Source organism: Neoarius graeffei, chromosome 23, assembly GCF_027579695.1.
Source record: "Neoarius graeffei isolate fNeoGra1 chromosome 23, fNeoGra1.pri, whole genome shotgun sequence".
Lineage (NCBI taxonomy): Eukaryota > Metazoa > Chordata > Actinopteri > Siluriformes > Ariidae > Neoarius > Neoarius graeffei.
Window position 1 is genome coordinate 43,023,790 of NC_083591.1, and position 27,174 is coordinate 43,050,963.

The following is a 27,174-nucleotide window of genomic DNA, read 5'->3' on the forward strand; positions in this document are numbered from 1 at the left end:
ACATAACATGAACCCTTCAACACAATTAAATCAATACAGCTCAGCCTGTTTAAATGCAAAATCAGCATCAGCACCAGTAAACTTGTCCCCCACCTGATTTACAACTAGTGTGCTTCTGGAGTGAGTATAGATTCGGAAAGTAAATAATCAGTCTGAACAGATCTAAGAGACAAGAGATGTCCAATCTTGTACCCAAACGGCCAGTTTGGCTGCATGTTTTCATTCTCACAAAGCACAAGCACCTGATCACGCTTGTTTAATCCACTGCACAGTGACTGACACTTAAGTTATTCCACGAAATCGAGTCGTACATGAGCTGACAGCCTATAAACCATGTACGACGAGATTGAGTGGAATAACGGTTTTATTCTATCCACAGTCACTGGATTTTGAGAAACAGAGCATTTTTATTTTTATGTTTTGCAAATTCGATAAATAAAAACTTTATACTCTTCTTAGATTGTAAACCAACCAGTGAAATGACAGTAGCAATTTGTGAAAAATGCTATAATAATTATTATTGATTTTAAAAAAAAAGATAAGTTCTTATCATCAAATATTTTTATTCCATATTTCATTGCTTTTTTTTGGTATTTGTTGGGGTTTTGTTTTCGAGTAGAGTTTTTACTTCGTCCTCGGTTGGTTCAGCAACACGCTCCGCCATTTTGTTTTTCTCTACTCACGGTATGTGAACTGATAGCCTACTGGTAAAGTAGCCAATCAGAGCACGCGATTGCTCATATCCAGTGAATATGGGACGAATAATTGGAGTTAGCTCCAAGTTTGTGCAGCGCCATTTTATCGTGGTGTCTGAAAATCACTATATAGTGGAAAATATCCAGCAAAAAGCACACTACAACCTACTTTGGCATACATGTCAACCTTTGGTGAATCAAACCTGTATAACCAACCTCCAAAATCCGTATTTCCCTTATAAAATCCGTATAAGATGCAAATTAAAATTATTTACCTAAAATTTGAATGATAATTAACAATGATATATCCCAGTTACTTTTTATTCAATATTAATAACAATAAACCTTCAGAATGAATACAAAGCTCCAAAGTTTAACAAAAACACAAAGTGTTTTCAGCGTAGTTACGAAGGAAATACTTCGTTGTTTGGAGACAGGTTTCACCGAGCGGCTATTATGCGCAAGACTTCATATTAGCCACAAAGTCAGAAAAATCTGTTCGTAAAATTACGTTATAATGACCAAATACAATGAAAAGTATTTTTCCAGTCTCACCTGTGAAAGGTAATCCCATGTGATCTCGTTTGGACGGTAAACCTGTTGGTACAGTTAAACGCAGCACATGAATGAGGCATCTTTATTCTCGGCTACTGTCTAGATGCTATACCAGAGACGGTTGAAGAATCTCCACTTTGCCACATCCAATATGACGGCGAGGATGACGTATGATTCTACGCAGAAGGCGGCGTCTATGTTTATATGTCTATGACTTCACGGTTGGCGGGATTCTCGCAATGCGGTGTGCGCATGATCAGAAGTGGAACGAAGTCTCGCTACCACAAGATAATGTGCGATTTCATAAGACTCTTTACTGGCTGTCTGTGGTGTACAGTACGTTTGTAAATGTTATGCGCTCTTTTATCATCGTGGGAATTGATTATTGCTCTAAATATTGAAGTTTTTTTAAAGAATCCGTATAACTTTATTTATACGCCCGTATACTACGTTTATTGAATTAAATCCGTATAAAATACGGACATTCCGTATAGGTTGACATGTATGCTTTGGCAGGTATGAGATACCCATAATGTGCTGCAATGCCTGGTTTGATTAACGCATACATTCACTGAGGAAGACAGCGAGGTATCAAGGCAACATCAACATCGCTTCAGAGTTCCTACAAACACAAGGAGTGGATTCTTTCAAAACAATAATGACCAGTTAGCCCTTATGTGCCTGATCCAGGTTTTGGTTGTTCCTGGTTTGTTTATATTTTGGGAAAAATAACCACTAAATTAAAAAAAAGCACTTAAAAACTGTGTGAATGGGATTGTGGGCACAAATAGATATAGACACATGAAATGGAACACTGTGTTACACCGCTAATATTTAGTTAGCTCGGTTTATATATTGTTTGATACAATTAACAGTGGCGGCACGGTGGTGTAGTGGTTAGCGCTGTCGCCTCACAGCAAGAAGGTCCGGGTTCATGGCCGGCGAGGGCCTTTCTGTGTGGAGTTTGCATGTTCTCCCCGTGTCCGTGTGGGTTTCCTCCGGGTGCTCCGGTTTCCCCCACAGTCCAAAGACATGCAGGTTAGGTTAACTGGTGGCTCTAAATTGACCGTAGGTGTGAATGTGAGTGTGAATGGTTGTCTGTGTCTATGTGTCAGCCCTGTGATGACCTGGCGACTTGTCCAGGGTGTACCCCGCCTTTCGCCCGTAGTCAGCTGGGATAGGCTCCAGCTTGCCTGCGACCCTGTAGGACAGGATAAAGCGGCTAGAGATAATGAGATGAGATGAGACAATTAACAGTTATTCCATGAAATCGAGTTGTATATGAAGTAATAGAGTAGCTATTGAGGCCTGTAGCTGTTTTATTCTATCCACATTCACTGGATTCTGACAAACAGAGCATTTTTATTTTTATTTCTTGCAAATTCGATCAACTTTATACAAAACGTCCGACAAAATCATTTCTGCTTAGAATGTAAATGAATCAGCGAATGACAGTAGCAATTTGTGAAAAATGCTATAATAATAATTCTTGAAAAATAAAAAAAGATACGTTCTCACTATCAGATACTTTCATTTCTTATTTTGTTGCTTTTTTTTTTGCATTTTTTGGGGTTTTGTTTTCAAGTAGAGTTTTTATTTCGTCCTCGGTTGGTTCAGTAACACGCGCCGCCATGTTCTTCTTCTTCTTTAGGGTTTTTTTGGTGGTTGGCAAACCAACTTAAAGATGCATTACCGCCACCAACTGGGCTGGAGTGTGGAACAGGAGCTATTGGGGGAGAAAAAAAAACTATTTTCTTTTAACTATTTCTCATCTCATTATCTCTAGCCGCTTTATCCTTCTACAGGGTCGCAGGCAAGCTGGAGCCTATCCCAGCTGACTACGGGCGAAAGGCGGGGTACACCCTGGACAAGTCGCCAGGTCATCACAGGGCTGACACATAGACACAGACAACCATTCACACTCACAGTCAATTTAGAGTCACCATTTAACCTAACCTGCATGTCTTTGGACTGTGGGGGAAACCGGAGCACCCGGAGGAAACCCACGCGGACACGGGGAGAACATGCAAACTCCACACAGAAAGGCCCTCGCCGGCCCCGGGGCTCGAACCCGGACCTTCTTGCTGTGAGGCGACAGCGCTAACCACTACACCACCGTGCCACCCTTAACTATTTCTGTTTCTTTTAAATACTTGATAACAAAGTGATATATCTGACTTGATGCACGCCACCATTTTGTTTTTCTCTACTCACGGTATAGCTGATATCCTAGTAGTAGAGTAGCCAATCAGAGCGCGCAATGTTCATATTCGGTGAATAAGACAAATTATTGTGTGGACAACAAGCTAGCGAATGTGAAATGGGTGTGGCTTTATTGTCGCTGTATTGTGTACCAGGCCTACTGTGAATGGAACACAGGAGAAAAGAGTTAGAGAGAAGAAATGAGAAAAACTAGGGCAGAATATCAAACGCTTTGGACCCAAGCCGGCTAGTGGAAGAGCGAGAAAGGCGGCAAAACAAAATTGTACTTTGATGTGGATGGTGTCTGAAAACACAACACAAACAAACCACCATAGACTCAACAGCCACTGCCCTCATCATTTCTCTCCCTTTCTTCATTAAGCGCTCTTTCTGTTTCTCTTTCACAGTTTCGTTATTTGGCTTTTCCCCTCCTCTTGGTCTCTCATTCTTTCTTTCCCTCATTTGAAAAGGAGGATCAAAGCGAACACTACGAAAAAAAAAAAACTGGCAGATCTGAGAGTATTTTTAAGAGAGAACGAGATCTCGCTCTTTAATTGTCTTCCTCATTGTGAATGATTGAGGCTATTCATTCATCTGCTCTTGTCGGCTCACACATCTGAGGCACCAGCTCGTTCTAAATTTAACAGCCAGATTGGAGATGGAACTCATGTACAGCATCCTGAGATACTTTTTTACACACCAACTTATGTATAACTTCTCAAATAAAACATATGGGGAATATTTGGTGCATATCTTAAATATCCAAATACTGCAAAAACATTTGCATATTTTCAGAAATTATTATTTTTATTTTTTTTCGCGGTCCGGTTTCCATCAAATCCTGCGCTCTGATTGGCTGGCGAGCGGGTCCGTATCCTACGGTACGGACCCCAGTTAAGGATCCCTAGCCTGGCGACTCACTCGTTCACAACAACAACAAACATAGTCGCAATTTTTGTCGACATTTATTTTCACATTTCTCAGGAGAATAGCATTAATTTTACAGCAAGGATAGCGATGACAACAGTGTTCAAAGCGAAAGCGAGTTTTACTACTCTGAGGAAGAAGAAATAAAAGAAAACATTTCAGGAGAAAGCTTAAAACCTGTAAATTGCTAACGCCGAGTAAAAACATTGCTGAATCCTGAATGACTCCTATTTGTATAAATAGGGGACTACATAGGTGGCAAAATGTAGTTTTTTTCCTGCCATGGAAGTGCACTTGTATACCGAGGAGGAAGCCATTTGCATTACAGCCGTGAATGAGGATTCAAAATGGCGGCTCACCTCGACTCGGCTCGGTTTTCCTTTTCGGGCGCTCTCGTTTTCTGTTAGAATTTGATAAAGAAAAAAATAAATATATTATTTACCAGCTTAAGGTCGGTCCATATGGTGAAATACTGTGACCTCGGTCTTGAATACTGACCTCGGCCCAGAGGGCCTCGCTCAGTACTTTCAAGACCTCGGTCACGGTATTTCACCATACGGACCTCCCAGCTGGTAAATAACACACACATATATGTGATATTGCAGTTTAGAAAAAAAGACAAAGGGTTTCAAAACATATGACTATGAATCTGAACCACCAAATGAATTAAGAATCCATGTTATGAATTATTATTCCTCATTAAAAATTCCCATGCAGGGATTGACTCACATGACATGAGATAGTTCCACAATTGATTAAGTCTCATGACGTCAAAAAAAAAAAAAAAAATTGAGATGGTGTGAGTCAGTCATGGTATATCCTGGATATACCATGAACTGACATCATAATTTCAAGCTATACGGCCGACTCGAGGCACTTTATCAAATTTATTTATTTATTCTAACAATAAAGACAGACAAAAATAGAAGTCATTAATACAATCGAAACAAAAACATTAACATTTCAGCCAGGGGGAATTTTCAACTCATCTCATCTCATTATCTCTAGCCGCTTTATCCTTCTACAGGGTCGCAGGCAAGCTGGAGCCTATCCCAGCTGACTACGGGCAAAAGGCGGGGTACACCCTGGACAAGTCGCCAGGTCATCACAGGGCTGACACATAGACAACCATTCACACCTACAGTCAATTTAGAGTCACCAGTTAACCTAACCTGCATGTCTTTGGGGGAAACCGGAGCACCTGGAGGAAACCCACACGGACAACATGCAAACTCCACACAGAAAGGCCCTCGCCGGCCACGGGGCTCGAACCCAGGACCTTCTTGCTGTGAGGCGACAGCGCTAACCACTACACCACCGTGCCGCCGGAATTTTCAACTGAACACATTAAAATAACCACACAAATCAATAGTTTTAACAGCTTTCTGATTTTGTGAGTCAGTAATTTTTTATGTATTGCTTGGTCTCTTTTTCAAATACCAAAAATAATGGTTTAATCACTGACTCGAGTCACAGTTGTGGCTCAGCAAGCATTTCTGTGTGTGTAGATCTACGTGTCATGATCATGCCTGGCGAGGCAGGTGATAGCATGATTAATAAATAAATAAATAGATAAAAATTAAAGTGATAGCATGGTACATTGCACATGCAAAAGTTGAAGGTCGCTCTGACGTAAACAACAAACGTGGCTGCCTCCAGGGAGTTTATGCTGAGATTCAATCTCATAGAGCAAAGTTAAAAGTTAACACTTTTAGTTTGAAATGTTTTCATGAAGAATATAAATCAAATATACCATGCACTGAGAGGCTCCGTTGAAATTATGGATTCTCTTCAGTGGCTGGCATAGAACTATTTTCTTCAGGGCTGCACCCCTCACAAAACAGTACTATACCAGTCACCTCAGAGAATCCATAATTTCAGCGGAGCCTCTCAGTGCATGGTATATTTGATTACTGTAACTGAATCAAAAAATTAAAAAATTTCCCAAAGAGGCAAAATAGAACAATAAATTCAGGACCATAAACTCAGCTAATGATAAAATGTGGCAATGATATGTAATTCTTCATTGTCAAGCAAAAAAACTGACATTGTAACCATCCCTGTGTCCGAAATCGCTCACTCGTTCACTACTCCCAACTCCCATATAGGGAATTACTATATAGAGGACAGTGGCGGCTGCTGGTTTTTAAAACAGGGGAAGCCCATTTTACGCATTCATCGTAAAACCTGTAGGCCGGATATCAAAGCATAGAAAGGTGTGCCCCATTAGCATAGTGAACTAGACAACCCTACCTAGTGGCAGAAAGTATTTTTGCTTGTACATTTCATGTTATAGTCTGGCTTGCCAGGCTAGTGCCTCATATCCTTAATCAAAAATATCAAACATCCAAAAATCACTGGCTATTCAACGAAGAGCCTTGAACATCATACCCTGATATGCAACACAGAGTCTTTAACACAACACCCAGCTGTGCAACACATCCTTGAACATCTTCTGCAACACAGTCTGGAAATTCATAACCAGGTAGGCTATGCAACACACAGAACCTTGAATATTATACCCAGGTATAACCTATAACACAGAGCCCACCATTCTCTTAACATTACTGAACAATATACACACTTCAGATTCATGAACATGAACACTATTTATACACAAATTCTGCCCTCCGCTCCTTTTCCAGAAAATGGTCTGTGACCCTGTCATACCAGCTGGTTGTGCTTTCCAGAGACTTCACCAATTTCTGTTAGCAGCTAGCACTGCAGATCCCAATAAGGCTCAAGCTAGCCTACAACCAGATTGAACTACAAATGAAATAAATGAGTGAATTCACGAATGATCAAACTGATAGAATGGATGAAAAGCACAACGAGTAATATTTACATTTATTTACAGAGTAATGTACAGAGACATCAATGAGAAGAAACGTTTATATGAAAAGAAATTCGGACAGCACTTTGGCACACGACTACACTTTCTCGACATCCTCTAGGGACTGATCATGCTTCCGTGTTCCTCGCCGACGCCGAAGTACAGAGCCCGCCCTCCTCATGTCTTTCAAACACTACCTCCAATAATCCTTCATCAGCCCGGCTTCTTGCCCCTCCCACTGTCTCGTTAGTCCCAGAGAAGCCCGGCTTCCCTGGAAGTGACGATTTTGTCGATTTTAACCAATAACAACTAGCCGAAATTGGCTGTTCAGAGCCCTCTCATAGACTGCAACGGATACCCGGCTGCCAGTCCATAGAGCCCATTGAAATAAGAAAGGTTACAGCCAGTGTTGCCAGATTGGGCGGTTTTAAGTGCATTTTGGCGGGTTTTGAACATATTTTGGCTGGAAAACGTCAGCAGTATCTGGCAACGCTGGTTACAGCCTGGCAGCAAAGGTGATTCTCGTAGCGAACTGCAAGTTCGTCAGACATCACTCAAATAAGTTACAGGATAGTTATGAATGTAAATACAATCTTGGGCATATATTATGTTATGCAAGTTATTGTTTTAATGAGAATTCAACGTCATAGATGCCGCAGTTTGGGGAGAGAATTTTAGGGGAAGCTCGGCTTCCCTTGTTGTCTCTGAGAAATCGCCCCTGATAGAGGACTATACAGTGAGCTCATTGGTAAAATGAAAAAACGCTTTCAAACACTAATCCGTCATGCTGGTATTTATGTCATTACTGTCGGACAATTAAAACGTGCCAGATCAGTCGGCTGGTGGGTTTTCAAAATAATAAATACATGCATGTGTTTCTGTGATAAATACATATTATACTGAGCGTATTTCCCACATTAATCAATACAAAGTACCTGCATCTTTCAGTTCTTTTTTTTAATCAAGGCTGAATACTTTCTTCTTTGCCGCTGCCTTTTATTAAATCAAATTTGAGACTTTTGATTTCTTTCAGCGCGACTGCAATGCATGATGGGATATATTGCTTTGGTTAGTGACCATCGGTTGTACACTACTTTTCGTGATGCATTGTGGGATACTTTCAGTGCACTATATAGGGTGTAAATAATCCTCACTAAGGTTTCGGACAGCACTAAAAAATGGCGTCCCCACTATATAGTGACCTATATAGTGAGTAGGGAGCGATTTCGGACACAGAGCATGTCTCTTTCCTAAAGTACTAAATTAGGGGTTTTACAGCAACAGGGATAAATATTTATGCCCTCAGAGCTTTTACATTTTTTTAAATTTGTAAATAGATATACAGTACCAAACAAAAGTTTGTTTTTTTCTTAATTTTTATTAATTAAAACACACTTCATGTCTTAAAGTAACGATGGACGTCGTTTCTCTTTACTTACCGTAGTTGAGCGGTTCTTGACATAATATGAATTACTACAGTTGTAGAATAGGGCTATTTACTGTATTTTTATTATTTACTATTTACTGTTTGGTCTCAAACTCATTAAGAAGGCAAGAAACTCGTCCACTAATTACCTTTTGACGAGGCACACGTGTTAATTGAAAAGCTTTCCAGGTGACTACCTCATGAAGATGGTTAAGATAACTCCATTAGTGTGTAAAGCATCATCAAGGTAAATGGTGGCTACTTTGAAGAATCTAAAATATGAAACATATTTAGTTTTATTAGCACTTTTTTGTTTACTACATAATTCCGTGTATATTTTGCTGTCTTCAGTATTGTTCTACAATGTAGAAAAGAATCAAAATACAGAAAAAAAAACTATTGATGAGTAGAGGTGTACAAACTTTTGACTGGTACTGTATGCCAATCACTGAACACTTAAGTTGAGTTGTTTGGCTCTTATATTTTACGATGCAATAAAACTCGCTTTTTCAACACAATTCGACTCAACTCGTTCTAATTTTTTTTAAGTTTTTCTTTACTCTTATTTCCTAATGGAATGTTGTCAAACAAAAAACTACAGCAACCATTTCATCATTAAACATTTTATAAAGTTTGAATATTTATAGGTTTTATAGGTTGCCAGGTCACTATTTTCACAAGTCATGTATTTAATGCGGGTGGCACGGTGGTGTAGTGGTTAGCGCTGTCGCCTCACAGCAAGAAGGTCCGGGTTCGAGCCCTGTGGCCGGCGAGGGCCTTTCTGTGCGGAGTTTGCATGTTCTCCCCGTGTCCGCGTGGGTTTCCTCCGGGTGCTCCGGTTTCCCCCCCAGTCCAAAGACATGCAGGTTAGGTTAACTGGTGACTCTAAATTGACCGTAGGTGTGAATGGTTGTCTATGTGTCAGCCCTGTGATGACCTGGCGACTTGTACCCCGCCTTTCGCCCGTAGTCAGCTGGGATAGGCTCCAGCTTGCCTGCGACCCTGTAGAACAGGATAAAGCGGCTAGAGATAATGAGATGAGATGTATTTAATGCTCATCTTATTTTACGCTTCTTCATTTTTCACTTGCCAGTATTTTTCACTTGTCACAGTTTCATAAACAAATCATCATTTGGCCTCAGAACTGATTCTGAAATACAGTGCAGCAAGAACTAATGTCATTAGATTATGTCTTTTAATCTAATAACAGTAAAAAAGAAAAAGTGTTCAATCTGGCAACCTCAGAATGGCACTATCTTAACCTCAGAGACTAATCCATGCTCATTATATAAGAGATTGAAGTGATTGTGGTGATTTTATGGTAAACTCAAGACCCTGTAAGATGGCAGCAAAGAGGCCATATAACAGCACTAAACCCGCGTGCACGCACGCACGCACGCACACACACGCATTGTGCTATACACATGATTAATGCAAACTTCCATCCAACTTCCATAAATACATCTGTTAGCAATCCGATCGATGCTATTCTCTTTCATAAGTACAGTGAGTCAGGCAGCCTTGTTTATAATGTATGAGGCATTTTGTTAATGATCACGATGGCATGGAAGGTTCAAACAGTAATGGACCTTTCTGTGAATATTGAATGCAGAATCCTGACTGCTGAACACGACATTAACATATCAATTACCACAACCACAGAACACAACTCGTTCTAATGAGCTACGGTTTAAAGAGCAGGAAACTTTTTAACTCAACAGGACTGCAACGACATTATCATCTCGCCATATAGCTGCTAACATGCAACAGTTTCCGCTTATTATCAACAAGAAGAAAACCGACATTAAGGATAAAAAATCTGATGGCATTCAAATACCTCATGGTATCCTAAAATAGTTTCGCTAACATCTGCGTCTGTTTGTACCATAAAAAAATGCCTCACAGACCAATAACTTCGCCAAAAACAAACAGCAAGCCAAAAACAGTTAATGCTAATGCTTCTTTTTATGACTAGCCATATTAGCATATTTGGTCCCCAAGTGAGAAACAAATAAAATTTGTGTGCAAAATGTCGTTCAAATGGCAGCATTGGATAAGTATTTTTAAATTGGTTTTGGGTGAAGTTACAAATACTAGCTTAAGGCTAAAAAAAAATTAGATTTAAAGACAAAAATATGTTAAATATTTAGCAGTAAAATGCACACACAAGGGTGGCACGGTGGTGTAGTGGTTAGCGCTGTCGCCTCACAGCAAGAAGGTCCGGGTTCGAGCCCCGTGGCCGGCGAGGGCTTTTCTGTGCGGAGTTTGCATGTTCTCCCTGTGTCCGCGTGGGTTTCCTCCGGGTGCTCCGGTTTCCCCCACAGTCCAAAGACATGCAGGTTAGGTTAACTGGTGACTCTAAATTGACCGTAGGTGTGAATGTGGGGAGTGTGAATGGTTGTCTGTGTCTATGTGTCAGCCCTGTGGTGACCTGGCGACTTGTCCAGGGTGTACCCCGCCTTTCGCCCGTAGTCAGCTGGGATAGGCTCCAGCTTGCCTGCGACCCTGTAGAACAGGATAAAGCGGCTAGAGATAATGAGATGAGATGAAATATGTTAAATATTTAGCAGTAAAATGCACACACAAGGGGCGGCACGGTGGTGTAGTGGTTAGTGCTGTCGCCTCACAGCAAGAAGGTCCGGGTTTGAGCCCCGTGGCCGGCGAGGGCCTTTCTGTGCGGCGTTTGCATGTTCTCCCCGTGTCCGCGTGGGTTTCCTCCGGGTGCTCTGGTTTCCCCCACAATCCAAAGACATGCAGGTTAGGTTAACTGGTGACTCTAAATTGACCGTAGGTGTGAATGTGAGTGTGAATGGTTGTCTGTGTCTATGTGTCAGCCCTGTGATGACCTGGCGACTTGTCCAGGGTGTACCCCACCTTTCGCCCGTAGTCAGCTAGGATAGGCTCCAGCTTGCCTGCGACCCTGTAGAACAGGATAAAGCGGCTACAGATAATGAGATGAGATGAGACTATATGAGAGCAAAAAATGCTGAAATAGGAGAAAATCTCTTTCCCTCAAGAAAAAAAAATAGAGAAAAAAAACCCCACCACTCATTCCATCCACACGTGGTGGTTAGTTTAATAGTCTTGTTTACCAGTGTCTTACATATTGCTATATAAATATAGAATATTAGCTACGAAGCATTAGCTTGTTGAATGAACGATTTATGCTAATGAATGAATGCTAACATGGATTCATACTAAGCATTTAAGCTAGCAATATACCGTATAGCCTACCTACTCCTTCAACTAAAGTCTTATCCAGTCAGATTATCATTTTAAATAACTTTCAAAGCCATTATCAAACTTCTACTTCCCATTATTTCCTAAAGTGATGATGAAGTGGTGATTTTAGTCACAGCTAACGTGTGTTATTATCCGCTCGAGAGTTAACAAAGCTAAACGACAAACAGGAGTGCGTTATTAGACAGAATTACTCCAGCTAAGACTGAAAACTGAATTCGATTTAACCATTCTGATAAACTATCGACAACAGCTTCATTTTTCTCTTAACTGCAAGCCATTCGGCGCAAAAATAATTGGATATTGATATCCTGAGGGGATTTTACGGCTTTCGTCTGAGTCAGTGCTAACACTTTCGTTCCAAACACCTGATAATGCTATTGCTAATGCTGATGCTGATGTGGCAAAAGAGACACACACAGAGGTCTGTGTCCATCCATTTTTCTCAAAGGTCATCTCAGCGTGAGGTCTCGCGTAGGTGAATATGATACACACTTATATAAGTGTGTGTGCGTGTGTGTGCTCGCGCGTGCACATACACGTGTGTACCTTTTTGTGCTTGCTTGCCCAGAACAACTTCAATTAGGAGGTCATTTAATTTGATTGCAGTGAACCTCTCTGTTCACACACACACACACGCACATATACATGTTCCACATTTATACATAGCGCATACACCCAGCAGTCTTTGTGAGAATAAGACATCAAAGGCACAAAAGCCCCTTTAAGTGGCCATCTATGTTCGGCTGCGATTTGGAGACACACATGCAGAGAGACTCTTTTGTTTGGACCGCTGAAAAGCACTTGGTATTCTGGATACGTCGCTGTGTGCTGGGCTGCAAGGAGAAAGGCGAGTGAGGGATAAATATCATTTATGACAAAGCAAGGAGAGTGAGTTTGCCACAGTGGCAGTGCAGCTGTGCCACAGGGCTTCCTGACTATCACAATGCTAGCAGAGACAACTCAGTACTAGTGAACTGAACGTGATAACATTCAGATAATGAGTTCTATATAGATTTTAACACAAGGTGAACTTTTCTTTTCGTTTTTCCACCAAGCTTGCCTGAAAGGTTCACATGGTTGAGTGTCGAGGTGTGCACCAGGACTGGGATTTTTACTTTAATGTGGGTACGAGCAAGCGGTCAGATGTGAATCTCCTGGGACAAAGAAAGACCGCATTCTTTAGTGTGAACATACAATGCTGGGTGATGTACATATTTGGACATAACTGCCTGGTCAGGGGCTGGCATAACGGTGCAGTGGTCAGCACCATCGCCTCACAGCAAGAAGGCTCTGGGTTTGAGCCCAATGGCTTATGGGGGGGCCTTTCTGTGTGGAGTTTGTGTGTTCTCCCCGTGTCTGTGTGGGTTTCCTCCGGGTGCTCTGTTTTCCCCCACAGTCCAAAGGCATGCAGTTAGGTGAACTGCCTACTCTAAATTCTGAGTGCACAGAAAGGAACTGGCCAAGTCAACCAAACATCCATCCATTACCTGTCGCTGCTTATCCTGTTTTACAGAGTTGCAAGCAAGCTGGAGCCTATCCCAGCTGACTATGGGCGAGAGGTGGGGCACACCCTGGACAAGTCACCAGGTTATCACAGGGCTGACACATAGAGACCAACAACTATTCACACTCACATTCACACCTACGGTCAATTTAGAGCTACCAATTAGCCTAACCTGCATGTCTTTGGACTGCGGGGGAAACCAGAGCACCCGGAGGAAACCCACGCGGACACGGAGAGAACACACATGCCCCTTTTCCACCAAAGCAGTTCCAGGGCTGGTTCGGGGCCAGTGCTTAGTTTGGAACCGGGTTTTCTGTTTCCACTGACAAAGAACTGGCTCTGGGGCCAGAAAAACCGGTTCCAGGCTAGCACCAACTCTCTGCTGGGCCAGAGAAAAGAACCGCTTCCGTCAGCGGGGGGGGCGGAGTTGTTAAGACCAACAACAATAACAAGACCGCGAAAGATCGCCATTTTTAAGCGACGAGAAGCAGCAGCTGTACAAACGCGAAGTCAGCCATTATTATTATTGTTGTTGTTGCTTCTTCCGTGTTGTTTTTGCATCGATATTCGCGCCAAGGTTTATACAAACGTAGCGACGTAACTGACGTAATGACGTGTCTTCCCTTAGCACCGCGAGCTATGGAAAAGCAAACCGGTTCTCAGCTGGCTTGCAAGTTGAACGAGTTGTGAACCAGCACCGGCCCCGAACCAGCCCTGGAACTGATTTGGTGGAAAAGGGGTATCAGAAAGGCCCTCGCCGGCCGCTGGGCTTGAACCTAGGAACTTCTTGCTGTGAGGCGACAGTGCTAACCACTACACCACCATGCTGCCTGGCTTAAATTATGTTACTATGGTTTATTTTGTTGGGGTTTTTTTTGGGTAAATAGAACCAACTAAACTTGCTAGAAAATATTGCAGGCTGATACAAACACAAATAACACCATAAGCAGGATTAGTAAACATTTCCCTGCACATCTCAATTATGAACTGGAGTGATGTAGCTGAGTTTGAGGAACTGTTGCAGCCAGCCATGCTGTTGATGCTGGCATTTCTGCCACTGTTTTTTTTTTACCTCCAAAGTTTTCTTATGTTTCTGGCTTAGGCCACGCCCATCTCATCTCATTATCTCTAGCCGCTTTATCCTGTTCTACAGGGTCGCAGGCAAGCTGGAGCCTATCCCAGCTGACTACGGGCGAAAGGCAGGGTACACCCTGGACAAGTCACCAGGTCATCATAGGGGCCACGCCCATGTCATGTTTAAATCCAAATATAGATACAGGTATTTGGTGCCTTCAACAAATACAAACACAGATACAAATTGCAGATGAAGCTGAAGCATTAAAAAGCAATATTCAATTTTGTTATCAGTTCCTATCACAATAATTTATGTTGTAAGGCTGAGATATAGTTTATGGTTATGGGATGAATTTGTGCAGTATATCCAATCTAAATGTGTGTGGGGGGGGGGAATAAATCCCTATGAGTCCTGAGAAGTCTTGGATCAAAGTAAACAATACAGATAATCTTTACTCATTCCCCCGTGCTGGAGGTGCCCTTGTAAAAGCGTTGCTGCATTGATCCTAGTTTTCAGGGGAGGCAGTTCAAATATAGGTAAGAGCTGTTTTTTTTCTTTCTATTGAGAGAGAGAGAGAGAGAGAGAGGAAGGGAAGAGGGGGACAGAAGTACCAGTCAAAAGTTTGGACACACCTTTTAATTCAATGTTTTTTCTTTATTTTTATTAATTAAAAGTCACGTCATGTCTTAAAGTAATGATGGATGTCGTTTCTCTTTACTTAGTTGAGTGGTTCTTGACATACAACCCCGATTCCAAAAAAGTTGGGACAAAGTACAAATTGTAAATAAAAACGTAATGCAATAATTTACAAATCTCAAAAACTGATATTGTATTCACAATAGAACATAGACAACATATCAAATGTCCAAAGTGAGACATTTTGAAATTTCATGCCAAATATTGGCTCATTTGAAATTTCATGACAGCAACACATCTCAAAAAAGTTGGGACAGGGGCAAGAAGAGGCTGGAAAAGTTAAAAGTACAAAAAAGGAAGAGCTGGAGGACCAAATTGCAACTCATTAGGTCAATTGGCAATAGGTCATTAACATGACTGGGTATAAAAAGAGCATCTTGGCGTGGCAGTGGCTCTCAGAAGTAAAGATGGGAAGAGGATCACCAGTCCCCCTAATTCTGCACCAACAAATAGTGGAGCAATATCAGAAAGGAGTTTGACAGTGTAAAATGGCAAAGAGTTTGAACATATCATCATCTACAGTGCATAATATCATCAAAAGATTCAGAGAATCTGGAAGAATCTCTGTGTGTAAGGGTCAAGGCCGGAAAACCATACTGGGTGCCCGTGATCTTCGGGCCCTTAGACGGCACTGCATCACATACAGGCATGCTTCTGTATTGGAAATCACAAAATGGGCTCAGGAATATTTCCAGAGAACATTATCTGTGAACACAATTCACCGTGCCATCCGCCGTCGCCAGCTAAAACTCTATAGTTCAAAGAAGAAGCCGTATCTAAACATGATCCAGAAGCGCAGACGTCTTCTCTGGGCCAAGGCTCATTTAAAATGGACTGTGGCAAAGTGGAAAACTGTTCTGTGGTCAGACGAATCAAAATTTGAAGTTCTTTATGGAAATCAGGGACGCCGTGTCATTCGGACTAAAGAGGAGAAGGATGGCCCAAGTTGTTATCAGCGCTCAGTTCAGAAGCCTGTATCTCTGATGGTATGGGGTTGCATTAGTGTGTGTGGCATGGACAGCTTACACATCTGGAAAGACACCATCAATGCTGAAAGGTATATCCAGGTTCTAGAGCAACATATGCTCCCATCCAGACGACGTCTCTTTCAGGGAAGACCTTGCATTTTCCAACATGACAATGCCAAACCACATACTGCATCAATTACAGCATCATGGCTGTGTAGGTATCATGCCGCCATCTTGTGTCAGAACTACAATTCCCAGTCCACTTCCGTGTGACCTACGTCACGCGTGGGCGGGATCATCTACGTCATCATACAAGGAAACATAAAACAATGGGACAACGCTTCCATCTTGCTCTCTCACGTCTGGCTTCCGATGGATCTGGATGTATAAAGAGGCGCGCTCTCCACCCCAAAAAGACGTCTTCTTTCTTGCAAGATCCATCACTCAGCGCGATTTTGCTTCTTACCCTTGGCAAAGGTAAACTCTAGAGTTGCGCGATCTTTAAACTCAACCCGAGTTACAACCGGTTTACTTGCATTAGAAGTGACGTCACGACTGCAGCCCAGGCAGTCAAAAGTTAAGAAGCGATTTAATCCTTTTTAACTCAAAAGCGCTGTGCATCTTATTCTGATCAGAGACTTTTCCTCACGAACGCTGAGGTTCGGACCAAGAATCCTCTGCTTTCCACGGGAACCACCCAAGTGCTCCGCTGGACCCGAAAGTTTTCTCCGCCTCCATCACGAGCGGCTCACGTGCTCCCACGGCGAGGCCCGAGACTACACCGGCGAATAGTTCTTCATATCTTGCTAAAGGCAGGATTAAGTAAGATTTTGGCATTTGGGCATAATTAGGATAGTCTTAGGAATTTGCTTTTATTTGAAATAGTGTGAATTTAAACCCAGGTTTATCTGTTACACTGTTAGACACGCAGCGTGTTGATTTATTTTGGTTCTATGTTCTCTCAATTGTTTAATAGATAGGCTGCGCATGCTTCTCTCTTTTATTCTTTACTACTAACATATAGTTCTCTTATTATACATCTTGATCTCAAGATTTCAGTGGATTCAGTATGGTTATGAGCTAGTGGGTTAGCTACAGCTTCCCTTTTGTCTGCTTAGCAACACAAAGCTAATCAAGGCCTACCATGTGCTCATCAGGCCTGATAAACCACACCTCAGCTAGAAATCCACAAGCTAGCTTTTAGTTAGCTACGGCTAATACCTTTGTCTTTAGCAACACGTGCTCAGTAGGCCTCACCAGGCCTAACAAACACACTTTAGCTAGGCCATAGGGCCTTTAGCAAACTCACACTAGCAACACAAGGCTAAACACAGAGCTAATCCTTTGTTCTGTTTAGATAACATTCTTTTGTTTAGCTACCAACAAGCTAGGCCTCCACCACGTGTAGTTAGCTACACAAGGCTAAACACATGGTCAAGTCCTTCACACACACACACACCTCACTGCTTGTATATATTGATTTATTATTTTACCTTTTTATCTTTGTATAATAAATTCATTTATTAAACAAACTGTTTATTTGTGTGAACAACAATATCTGAAGTCCCCAATTTTCTCAAAGAATTCAAAAAGGGTGCGTATGCAAATGTGTATGGTAAGTGATCTTAATAATTTGGAAATGTACCATAATTTAGCTGTTTGGTAACTTATTATTAAGCACCAGGATTAATGGCATGATTCACTAAATGATTCATTGAACGATTCACCAAATGATTCACTAAACGATTCATTGAACGATTCACTAAATGATTCACTAAACGATTCATTGAATGATTCACTGAATGAGACTGATTCTATGGTATGATTCAATTCAAACGAGTCAAAGTAAACGATTCAATGGGATTGATTCATTTTAATTATTGACCTTCAAAATTTAATGAGACTGATTTAACGAGATTGATCACTTAATTTCAATAATTAACTGATTGCACCCACAGCTGCGTAGAAGAAAGGTCTGGGTACGGAACTAGCCAGCCTGCAGTCCAGATCTTTCACCCATAGAAAACATTTGGCGCATCATAAAATGGAAGATACGACAAAAAAGACCTAAGACAGTTGAGCAACTAGAATCCTACATTAGACAAGAATGGGTTAACATTCCTATCCCTAAACTTGAGCAACTTGTCTCCTCAGTCCCCAGACGTTTACAGACTGTTGTAAAGAGAAAAGGGGATGTCTCACAGAGGGAAACATGGCCTTGTCCCAACATTTTTGAGATGTGTTGTTGTCATGAAATTTAAAATCACCTAAGTTTTCTCTTTAAATGATACATTTTCTCAGTTTAAACATTTGATATGTCATCTATGTTCTATTCTGAATAAAATATGGAATTTTTAAACTTCCACATCATTGCATTCCGTTTTTATTTACAATTTGTACTTTGTCCCAACTTTTTTGGAATCGGGGTTGTAATATGGATTACTACAGTTGAGGAATAGGGCTATTTACTGTATTATTACCTTTGCCAACTTTGTTGGAAGAGGTTATGTTTTTGCCTCCGTTTGTTTGTTTGTTCCCAACATAACTCAAAAAGTAGTGAACGGATTTTGATGTAATTTTGAGGAAAGGTGAGCCACGGGCCGAGGAACAATAGATCCGAACATATAAATCCGAACAATAAATCCGAACATATTCGGATTTTGATGCAAATCCGAATATGTGGCTTGGTGGATGTATAAGAAGAACAACAACAACTTTACTCATCACACATACACTTGTGAAATTCCTCTCTGCATTTAACCCATCTGAAGCAGTGAACACACACAAGTGAGCAATGAGCACACACACATACCCAGAGCAGTGGGCAGCCATGCTACAGCACCCAGGGAGTAGTTGGGGGCCAGGTGCCTCGTTCAAGGGCACCTCAGCCCAAGGCCACCCCATGTTAACCTAACCGCATGTCTTTGACCTGTGGGGGAAACCAGAGCACCCGGAGGAAACCCACGCAGACACGGGGAGGGCATGCAAACTCCACACAGAAAGGCCCCCTGTTGGCCGCCAGCCTCAAACCCAGAACTCTCTGGCTGTGAGGCGACAGTGCTAACCACTACACCACCGTGCCGCCCAATACACTCTACCGAGTGTTCTTCTAGTTATTATTTATTGTTTAGTGTATTTTTATTATTTATTTACTATTTGATCTCAAACACATTAAGAAGGCAAGAAATTCCACTAATTAACTTTTGACGAGGCACCTGTTAATTGAAAAGCATTCCAAGTGATTACCTCATGAAGCTGGTTAAGATAATGCCAATAGTGTACAAAGCGTCATCAAGGTAACCGGCGGCTACTTTGAAGAATCTAAAATATGAAACATATTTTGTTTTTTAACACTTTATTTTTTACCACACAATTCCATATATGTTCCAGATGTTATTTCATAGTTTGATATCTTCAGTATTGTTCTACAATGTAGAAAATAGTTAACATACAGAAAAACCTATGAATGAGTCGGGGTGTCTAAACTGGTTTATATATACACACAGTATTGTGCAAAAGTCTTAGGCACATGTAAAAGAAATACTGTAGAGCAAAAATGACTTTAAAAAAATAGTGAAATGAAATGTTTCAACATGGAAAAATATTACTATAAACAGCAGTAAGCCATAATAAATGAAACAAAGTCAATATTTGGTGTGAGACGACCCTTTGCTTTAAAAAAAAGAAAGAAAATAGTAGCCTCAGGTACAATGAGTGCAGTTTTATGCGGAAATGAGCTGTAGGTTTTACTGAGCATCTTACAGAACCAGCCGCAGTTCTTCTTAATTTTGCCCCAAAACCCAGTAGCTTCATTATGTTTTCTTTTTTAATCTGAAACGTGCTCTCTGATGTAATATGCCGCTCAGATACAATTTTTTTTTTCTGTAACATTTAATTTTGTCCTGGAAAACGAACGTTTGGACTCTAAAATGTTTTTGTACTGACTCGATAATGTAGAAGTCATAAAATAGTCACATGTCTTGGAAATGAGCTGTCTGTATCTATCTACATCTAGATAAATCAAAAACCGCAAACAAGGCCAAAGGAGACACTTGTGTGCTGTCTGCAAAGATGAATATGTGAACTTTTTTTTCATTTTATTAAAGAAAATGAGATCAAACATCAGTGTGACCCTGAGCAGAATAAAGCAGTTACTGAAGATGAATAAATGAAGGAACGTCACACTTCAAATCTCTCCATCACACTGCATCTGGCACTCTTTTCCTTCTGTACAAAGTATAAAACAGCCAAGTGCGTTTTGGTATCGTAACTGTTTCTCCCAAATCATTTTTCATACAGGATTTTCGCATGACCATATTTGATGGAAACACAGATTCAGATCCAGAACTTTCCGTAACCCTGGTTGAGGACCTGTGTCAATTTCTCGTCACAGCAGTGCAAAAGCTTCATATCCGTGTTCGGCATGTTGGCATTGAGGAAAACCAAACTCATGCTGAGTGATGGAAATCATAGATTTATGACAGTACTGTGCCATTCTGCATTGTCCTGCAGAAAAATCATACTTAATGAACAGTTATGATAGGCATGTGAAGCAATTAGCGACTGTGGAACAGTGGCTGGTGATTGCTAATTCACTAAAATATACTGCTGGCTGGAAAAGTGGGACTAAAATCATGTGGTGTTTTATGCACTTTGGGATGAACAGAAGTCTGCATGAGTTTTTCTGAAATGTTGTGGAGGTGAGTAACCAATATGGAGACAGGACTCATTCGCCTGTGCGAAAGGTGCCCTTGTTCCATAGATTGTTATAGTTTTCAAATCAGTCAGTTACAAAACACAAGATATTGTTTTGACTCTTTTCAGCAGACTTTTTCAAAGCTCATCAGAAAAATGCACAGGGTGATATGAAGAAGTAAAACTGGGGCTGATTTACATATTTCTATCCCACACTATAGATTCATGCGTTCGTTCATATTAGAGACAGTTGTGTCACAGTGAATACACCCCCTAGTTTTGATCGCTATTTTAATTATTTTTGCCATCAAAATGAAATACAGTCATGCGTAATGAATACCTTTCCGTTTTAACCAGCATGAACTTTTTCAGCAATTTGTACTACAGGAGCTCTTCTGTGGGATTGGACCATATGGGCTAGCCTTCGTGCCCCAGTGAGCCTTTGACACCCATGACTCTGTCACTGGTTCACCGGTTGTCCTTCCTTGGACCACTTTTGGTAGGTACTAACCACTGGGAACACCCCACAAGATGTGCTATTTTGGAGATACTCAGACCCAGTCATCTAGCCATCACGATTTGGCCCCTATCAAAGTCACTCAGATCCTTACGCTTGCCCATTTTTCCTGTTTCCAACACATCAACTTCAAGAACTCACTGTTCTCTTGCTGTCTAATATATCCCACCCCTTGACAGGTGCCACTGTAAATGAGATAATCAATGTTATTCACTTCACCTGTCAGTGGTCATCATGTTATCGCTGATCAGTGTGTATATATTTAAGAACTGCCTAAAAGCAATGCTCCCAATGAGTGTAAAATATGTTGGTAAATAACACCACATAATTTTTTAAAAAGCAAGTTAAAAAATAAGCGCTGGACAAAAACCCATCTATCTTATGTAAATAAAGATACAAAATTCGTTGTCTGGTGCTCAAGTGTTTATGAGATACGTTCCTTGCACTTACAAACGGGTTCCCTGTGGTGGTACACGAACGTTGTTTGCACATACGTACAGTTGCAAAAGTCATCAAAAATCAGGTTGATGCATTAACATAGTCTCTTAAGTATGGAGCTCTACTCCACTATAAGGCTGGAGATACAGAGCAGGGCATCTGAGCCCATTCTTCTTTACGCAATCTCTCCAGATCATTCAGGATCCAAGGCCCTCTCTTGTGCTCTCTCCTCTTCAGCTCACCCCACAGGTTTTCAATGGGGTTCAGGTCAGGGGACTGAGATGGCCAGGGCAGAAGCTTGATTTGGTGGTCAGTGAATTATTTTTGTGTTGATTTGGACATGTGCTTCAGATCATTGTACTACTTGAAGATCCAGTGACAATCCAGTTTTAGTTTCCCGGCAGAGGCAGCCAGATTCTGATTAAAAATGTCCTGGTATTTCATGGAATCCATGATGCCATGTACCCTAACAAGGTTTCCAGGAGGAAAAACAGCCCAAAAACATCACAGAACTTCCACCATATTTTACAGTTGGGATTGGGTTCTTTTCAGTATAGCCATCCTTCTTTTTACGCCAGACCCACCTTGAGTGTTTATTGCCAAAAAGCTCCCATTTTTGTTTCATCAGACCATAGAACAAGGTTCTACTCAAAGTTATCGTAACGTTTTGCAAATTTCAGGCACTTACATTTGTGGTTAACTGACAGAAAAGGCTTTTTCTGGCAAACCTTCCAAATAATCTGTTGGTATGGAGGTGGAGTCTGATGGTAGTTTTGGAGACTATTGGAAACCCCAAGATTTTACTTTTTCTTGTAATTCACCAACAGTGATCCTTGGGGATTTTTATTTTTATTTACTTTTTTTTTTTGCCTCTCTTACCCTCTTCCTCAATGTATATGAGGGCAAAATAAACTTGGGTCCTCTTCCAGGCAAGTCTGTAACAAGTCCAGTTGGAGTCCACTTTTTTTTATTATTGCCCTAACAGTAGAAATGGACATTTTCAGGTGAGTGGCTTTATATATATATATATATATATATATATATATATATATATATATATATATATATATATATAGAGAGAGAGAGAGAGAGAGAGAGAGAGAGAGAGAGAGAGGCCAGGATCTACCAGAGTAGATCAGACCCAAGATGCAGACTGTGCAAAGAAGCCCCTGAAACAGTCCAGCACATAGTAGCAGGGTGTAAGATGCTAGCTGGATCAGCGTACATGGAGAGGCACAACCAAGTGGCTGGGATAGTATACAGGAACATCTGCAACCAGTATGGAATAGAAGTACCCAAGTCCCAATGGGCCATACCACAGAAGGTGGCTGAGAACAACAGGGCCAAGGTTCTGTGGGACTTCAGCTTCCAGACTGACAAACAGATCCTGGCTAACCAACCGGACATAGTGGTGGTGGACAAAGAGCAGAAGAGGGTGGTGGTGATAGATGTGGCGATCCCAGCTGACGCCAACATCAGGAAGAAGGAACATGAGAAACTTGAGAAGTATCAAGGGTTGAAAGAGCAGCTGGAACGGATGTGGAAAGTCAAGGGTTGCGTGGTCCCCGTGGTAGTGGGGGCACTTGGGGCAGTAACCCCCAAACTGGGAGAGTGGCTCCAGCCAATCCCAGGAACAACATCTGAAGCCTCAGTCCAGAAGAGCGCAGTCCTAGGAACATCGAAGATACTGCGCAGAACCCTCAAACTCCCAGGCCTCTGGTAGAGGACCCGAGCTTGAGGATGACATGGATACCACCCCCCCGCCGGGGGTGAGAAGGAGATATATGTATGTATAACCATTCCCTGACTTATGAAGTCAACACACTTCTCCCTCATTTGGTTTGTGTGTTCTCTTATCTTTCCCATGTTGATGGATGACTAAAGAAATTTGGCCTCTGTGCCCCCTCATATTTGTTCCCCAGTTAATCAGGAAGTCATGAAAGTTGAAAGTTCCTACACACTCCAATCAACTCAAAAATACTGCACAATTTAAATGGGAAACATGCTTCAGTTACATCGTGTTCACTATCGTTTATTAAGGTGCCAATGATAGTGACGTGTTTTTGTTGAAAATAATTATTTCTTGATGAAGCATTTTTTTCTCTGAATACATTTATTTTAGTTGGATTTTTCTCATTTTTTTTCAGTGTGAGATGAAGCGGCTTCACCAAAAGTTGGATTCTTACTAATCTTTACAAGGAGTGCCAATAATTATGGAGAGCACTGTATATAAAGACACAAGCATGTAGACGAAACAAATCTTCATATCTACTGACTGTTAGTCTGTTTGTATGTGAAATTAAATAATGCTTCTGGTATGTGAGGAGAGACAGTGAGACTGTGCCAGCCCAAGATGTTAAATACTAAAAGGCTTTCCCAATCCTGACCAACCCTTACACACACACACTTTAATGGGACAGGTGGGAACTATATCATTTCTCCTTTTCCATTAATAAGCACACTGCTGGACAGTACAGTATATTATTCCCACAGTCACCATAAAACATTTTACAAGCTGCTGTTACTGTACTCTGTTTCTCTTCAAGCTCACCTCACACCCACAGGACAAGGACAAGGGAACAAACACCCAAACACACATTAGGGCTCTCAGACCATTGCTCTGTTACAAAAGATTCAAATTTGCATAATATTTACATTAACACAGAGGAGGAAAAAAAGAATGTCCAAGCTGTCATTTCCTTGAGAAACAGCTCATCTCATTATCTCTAGCCGCTTTATCCTGTTCTACAAGCCTATCCCAGCTGACTACGGGTGAAAGGCGGGGTACACCCTGGACAAGTCGCCAGGTCATCACAGGGCTGACACATAGACACAGACAACCATTCACACCTACGGTCAATTTAGAGTCACCGGTTAACCTAACCTGCATGCCTTTGGACTGTGGGGGAAACCAGAGCACCCGGAGGAAACCCACACGGACAACATGCAAACTCCACACAGAAAGGCCGTCGCCGGCCACGGGGCTCGAACCCGGACCTTCTTGCTGTGAGGCGACAGCGCTAACCACTACGCCACCGTGCTGCCCCTTGAAAAACATTTAATCTTCTAATCTTATTTTCTACTCGTATATCTTTTCAAAAAATAAAGACAGAAAAACAAAAAGAGGCTTCCTTTTCAATAGGCGCTTATTGTATTCGAATGGCATTTTATTGGATGTACAGTACACTTTATTCTTTCCACATTCACTGCATATGCACTCTGATTGGCTACTCTACTACTAGGCTATCAGCTCACTTACTGTACCGTGAGTAGAGAAAAACAAAATGGCGGACGCATCAAGTTAGATATATCACTTTGTTATTAAGTATTTAAAAGAAACAGAAATAGCTAAATAAAAGAATATAGTCCCCCCCTCCCCCAATAGCTCCTGTTCCACACTCCAGCCCAGTCGGTGGCAGTAATGCACCTTTAAGTTGGTTTGCCAACCGCCAAAAAACCCTAAAGAAGAAGAAGAACATGGCGGAGCGTGTTACTGAACCAACCGAGGACGAAATAAAAACTCTACTCGAAAGCAAAACCCCAAAAAATCCAAAAAAAAGCAACAAAATATGGAATAAAAGTATTTTTCAAGCATTATTATTATCGCATTTTCCACACATTGCAACTGCAATTTCGCCGGTTTGTTTACATTCTAAGCGGAAATGATTTTGTCGGACGTTTTGTATAAAGGTTTTATTTATCAAATTTGCAAAAAATAAAAATGCTCCATTTCTCAAAATCCAGTGAATGTGGATAGAATAAAACAGTCATTCCACTCAAACTCATTGTACATGGCTTATAGCCGACTCGGTGCTACGCGCCTTGTCGGCTATCAGCTCATGTACGACTCGATTTCGTGGAATAACTGTTAAATGTAGTGCACAGTGAATAAGAAGCTATTATGGTTTCATTCATTCATCTTCAGCAACCAGTTCAGCAACACTGTGGATGGGATGAGAGTTGACTTCCTTTCTTTAAGAAGGCAACACAGTTTTTGCTTTCTGTGATGTGTGTGGTATGAACTGTGTAGCGCTAAAACTGATGTGCACTCTGTATTAAATGATCAGCTTATTAATATTCAAATAAATTCACATATTGAACCTTTCAGGGGAAAAAAAAGTAATTTTTAAAGCAATTTGTCAAACTTAACATTGGCAAACAACAGCCTCTCTCTCTCACACACACACATGCAGGCCCCCTCTTACAGAGAGACGGAACCGCGAAAGAAAGAAGAGAAAATTGACGATCTTGGCAAGAGTCCCTGCTATTTTATTGATCACGCTTTGTGCACCGAGAAGTCGTCTTTCCTCATATTCTCTGCTCTCATCCCTCTCGTATATTTAACAAAAGCAGGCAGGCCTGTGAAATCCCAGGCTCCAGTCACACTCTCTCCTCTAATGACTTTTTAATTTACTGTCTAATGGTAATGTACTTGGCAGGGCCAGGATGTGGCCTACACACACTTCTTCACTCAATAATGCAATCGCTTTAGTCAAAATGAAATCCCACAACAGCCATCACAGAGAGAGAGAGAGAGAGAGAGAGAGAGAGAGAGAGAAAACTAGGATAGAGGGAACGCGAAGGAGGGGAAGGGGGGTGTGATGTAGAGAAAGTGAGTTTGTGAGATGAAGCGAAGAAGTGGAAGAGCAAGAGAGGCTGCAGGCGAGAGAGAATGAGTGAGTCAGTCATTGAGTGAGAGAAAACATGAGCGAACGGAATAAGAGCACTTAGGTCAAGGCTAATATCAAGAATGAAACCACATATAAAAACAATGCGAGTGGGGAAAAGGGAGAGTGAGGGAAAGGAGAGTGTGCAAGGTTGAGAAAGTGTGTGTGTATGAGAGAGAGAGAGAATTTAAGAACTAACAGAACAGGATCGCTTAAGTCACGGCTAACCTCAGGAACAAAAAAACGGAAATAAAAAGACAGAGGATGAGATTAGCTGAGGAAGAAGTAATAGACTCGGGCATACCTCCACGACTCTCGCTGTCAGCTGGTTTAACCTGAATAGGCCGTGTCATCTGAGAGAGAGAGAGAGAAAGAGAGAGAGGTTAATCTTCAGGTCAAAAAATAAACAGTGTTGTAGAACAAGGTTTGCAGATGCTGTTTCGTTTTAACATCAACTGTTGTTACCGTTATACGGTACCAAGACATGTTATGTCTGCTTTGACATCATGTGCTTTTATTTCTGTCCTGTCTCAACCCCTGTCCTGCTATTGGTTTATTCCCCAAATGTGTGATTTTAGTCCTCGAGTAAATTGGTTATTTATTCCCTAATATCTCCCATTCCATTTTGCGAAGTCTTGCCAAGTGTTTCATGCAATTCACAGCATTATTTTCCTGTTTATTGCTTCCTCTTTTCTGACTCTTGGCTATCTCATTGGCTATAAATATAGATTTC

General features: G+C 41.3%; 1 protein-coding gene across 4 annotated transcripts in view; it reads right to left on the reverse strand.

Annotated features, from left to right (window-relative positions):
* Positions 1-27,174, reverse strand: part of LOC132871743 (CUGBP Elav-like family member 5) — a 472,273-nt gene that overhangs the window by 206,783 nt on the left and 238,316 nt on the right. For 2 of the 4 annotated variants that reach the window (XM_060906211.1, XM_060906213.1), the window contains exons 3-4: positions 26,746-26,794; positions 6,628-6,632 (exon numbers count right to left, since the gene is read on the reverse strand). In XM_060906211.1, coding sequence (XP_060762194.1) covers positions 6,628-6,632; positions 26,746-26,794 — 54 coding nt within the window. The remainder of the gene's footprint in view (positions 1-6,627; positions 6,633-26,745; positions 26,795-27,174) is intronic. The other 2 variants (XM_060906214.1, XM_060906212.1) reach the window with 1 other exon arrangement.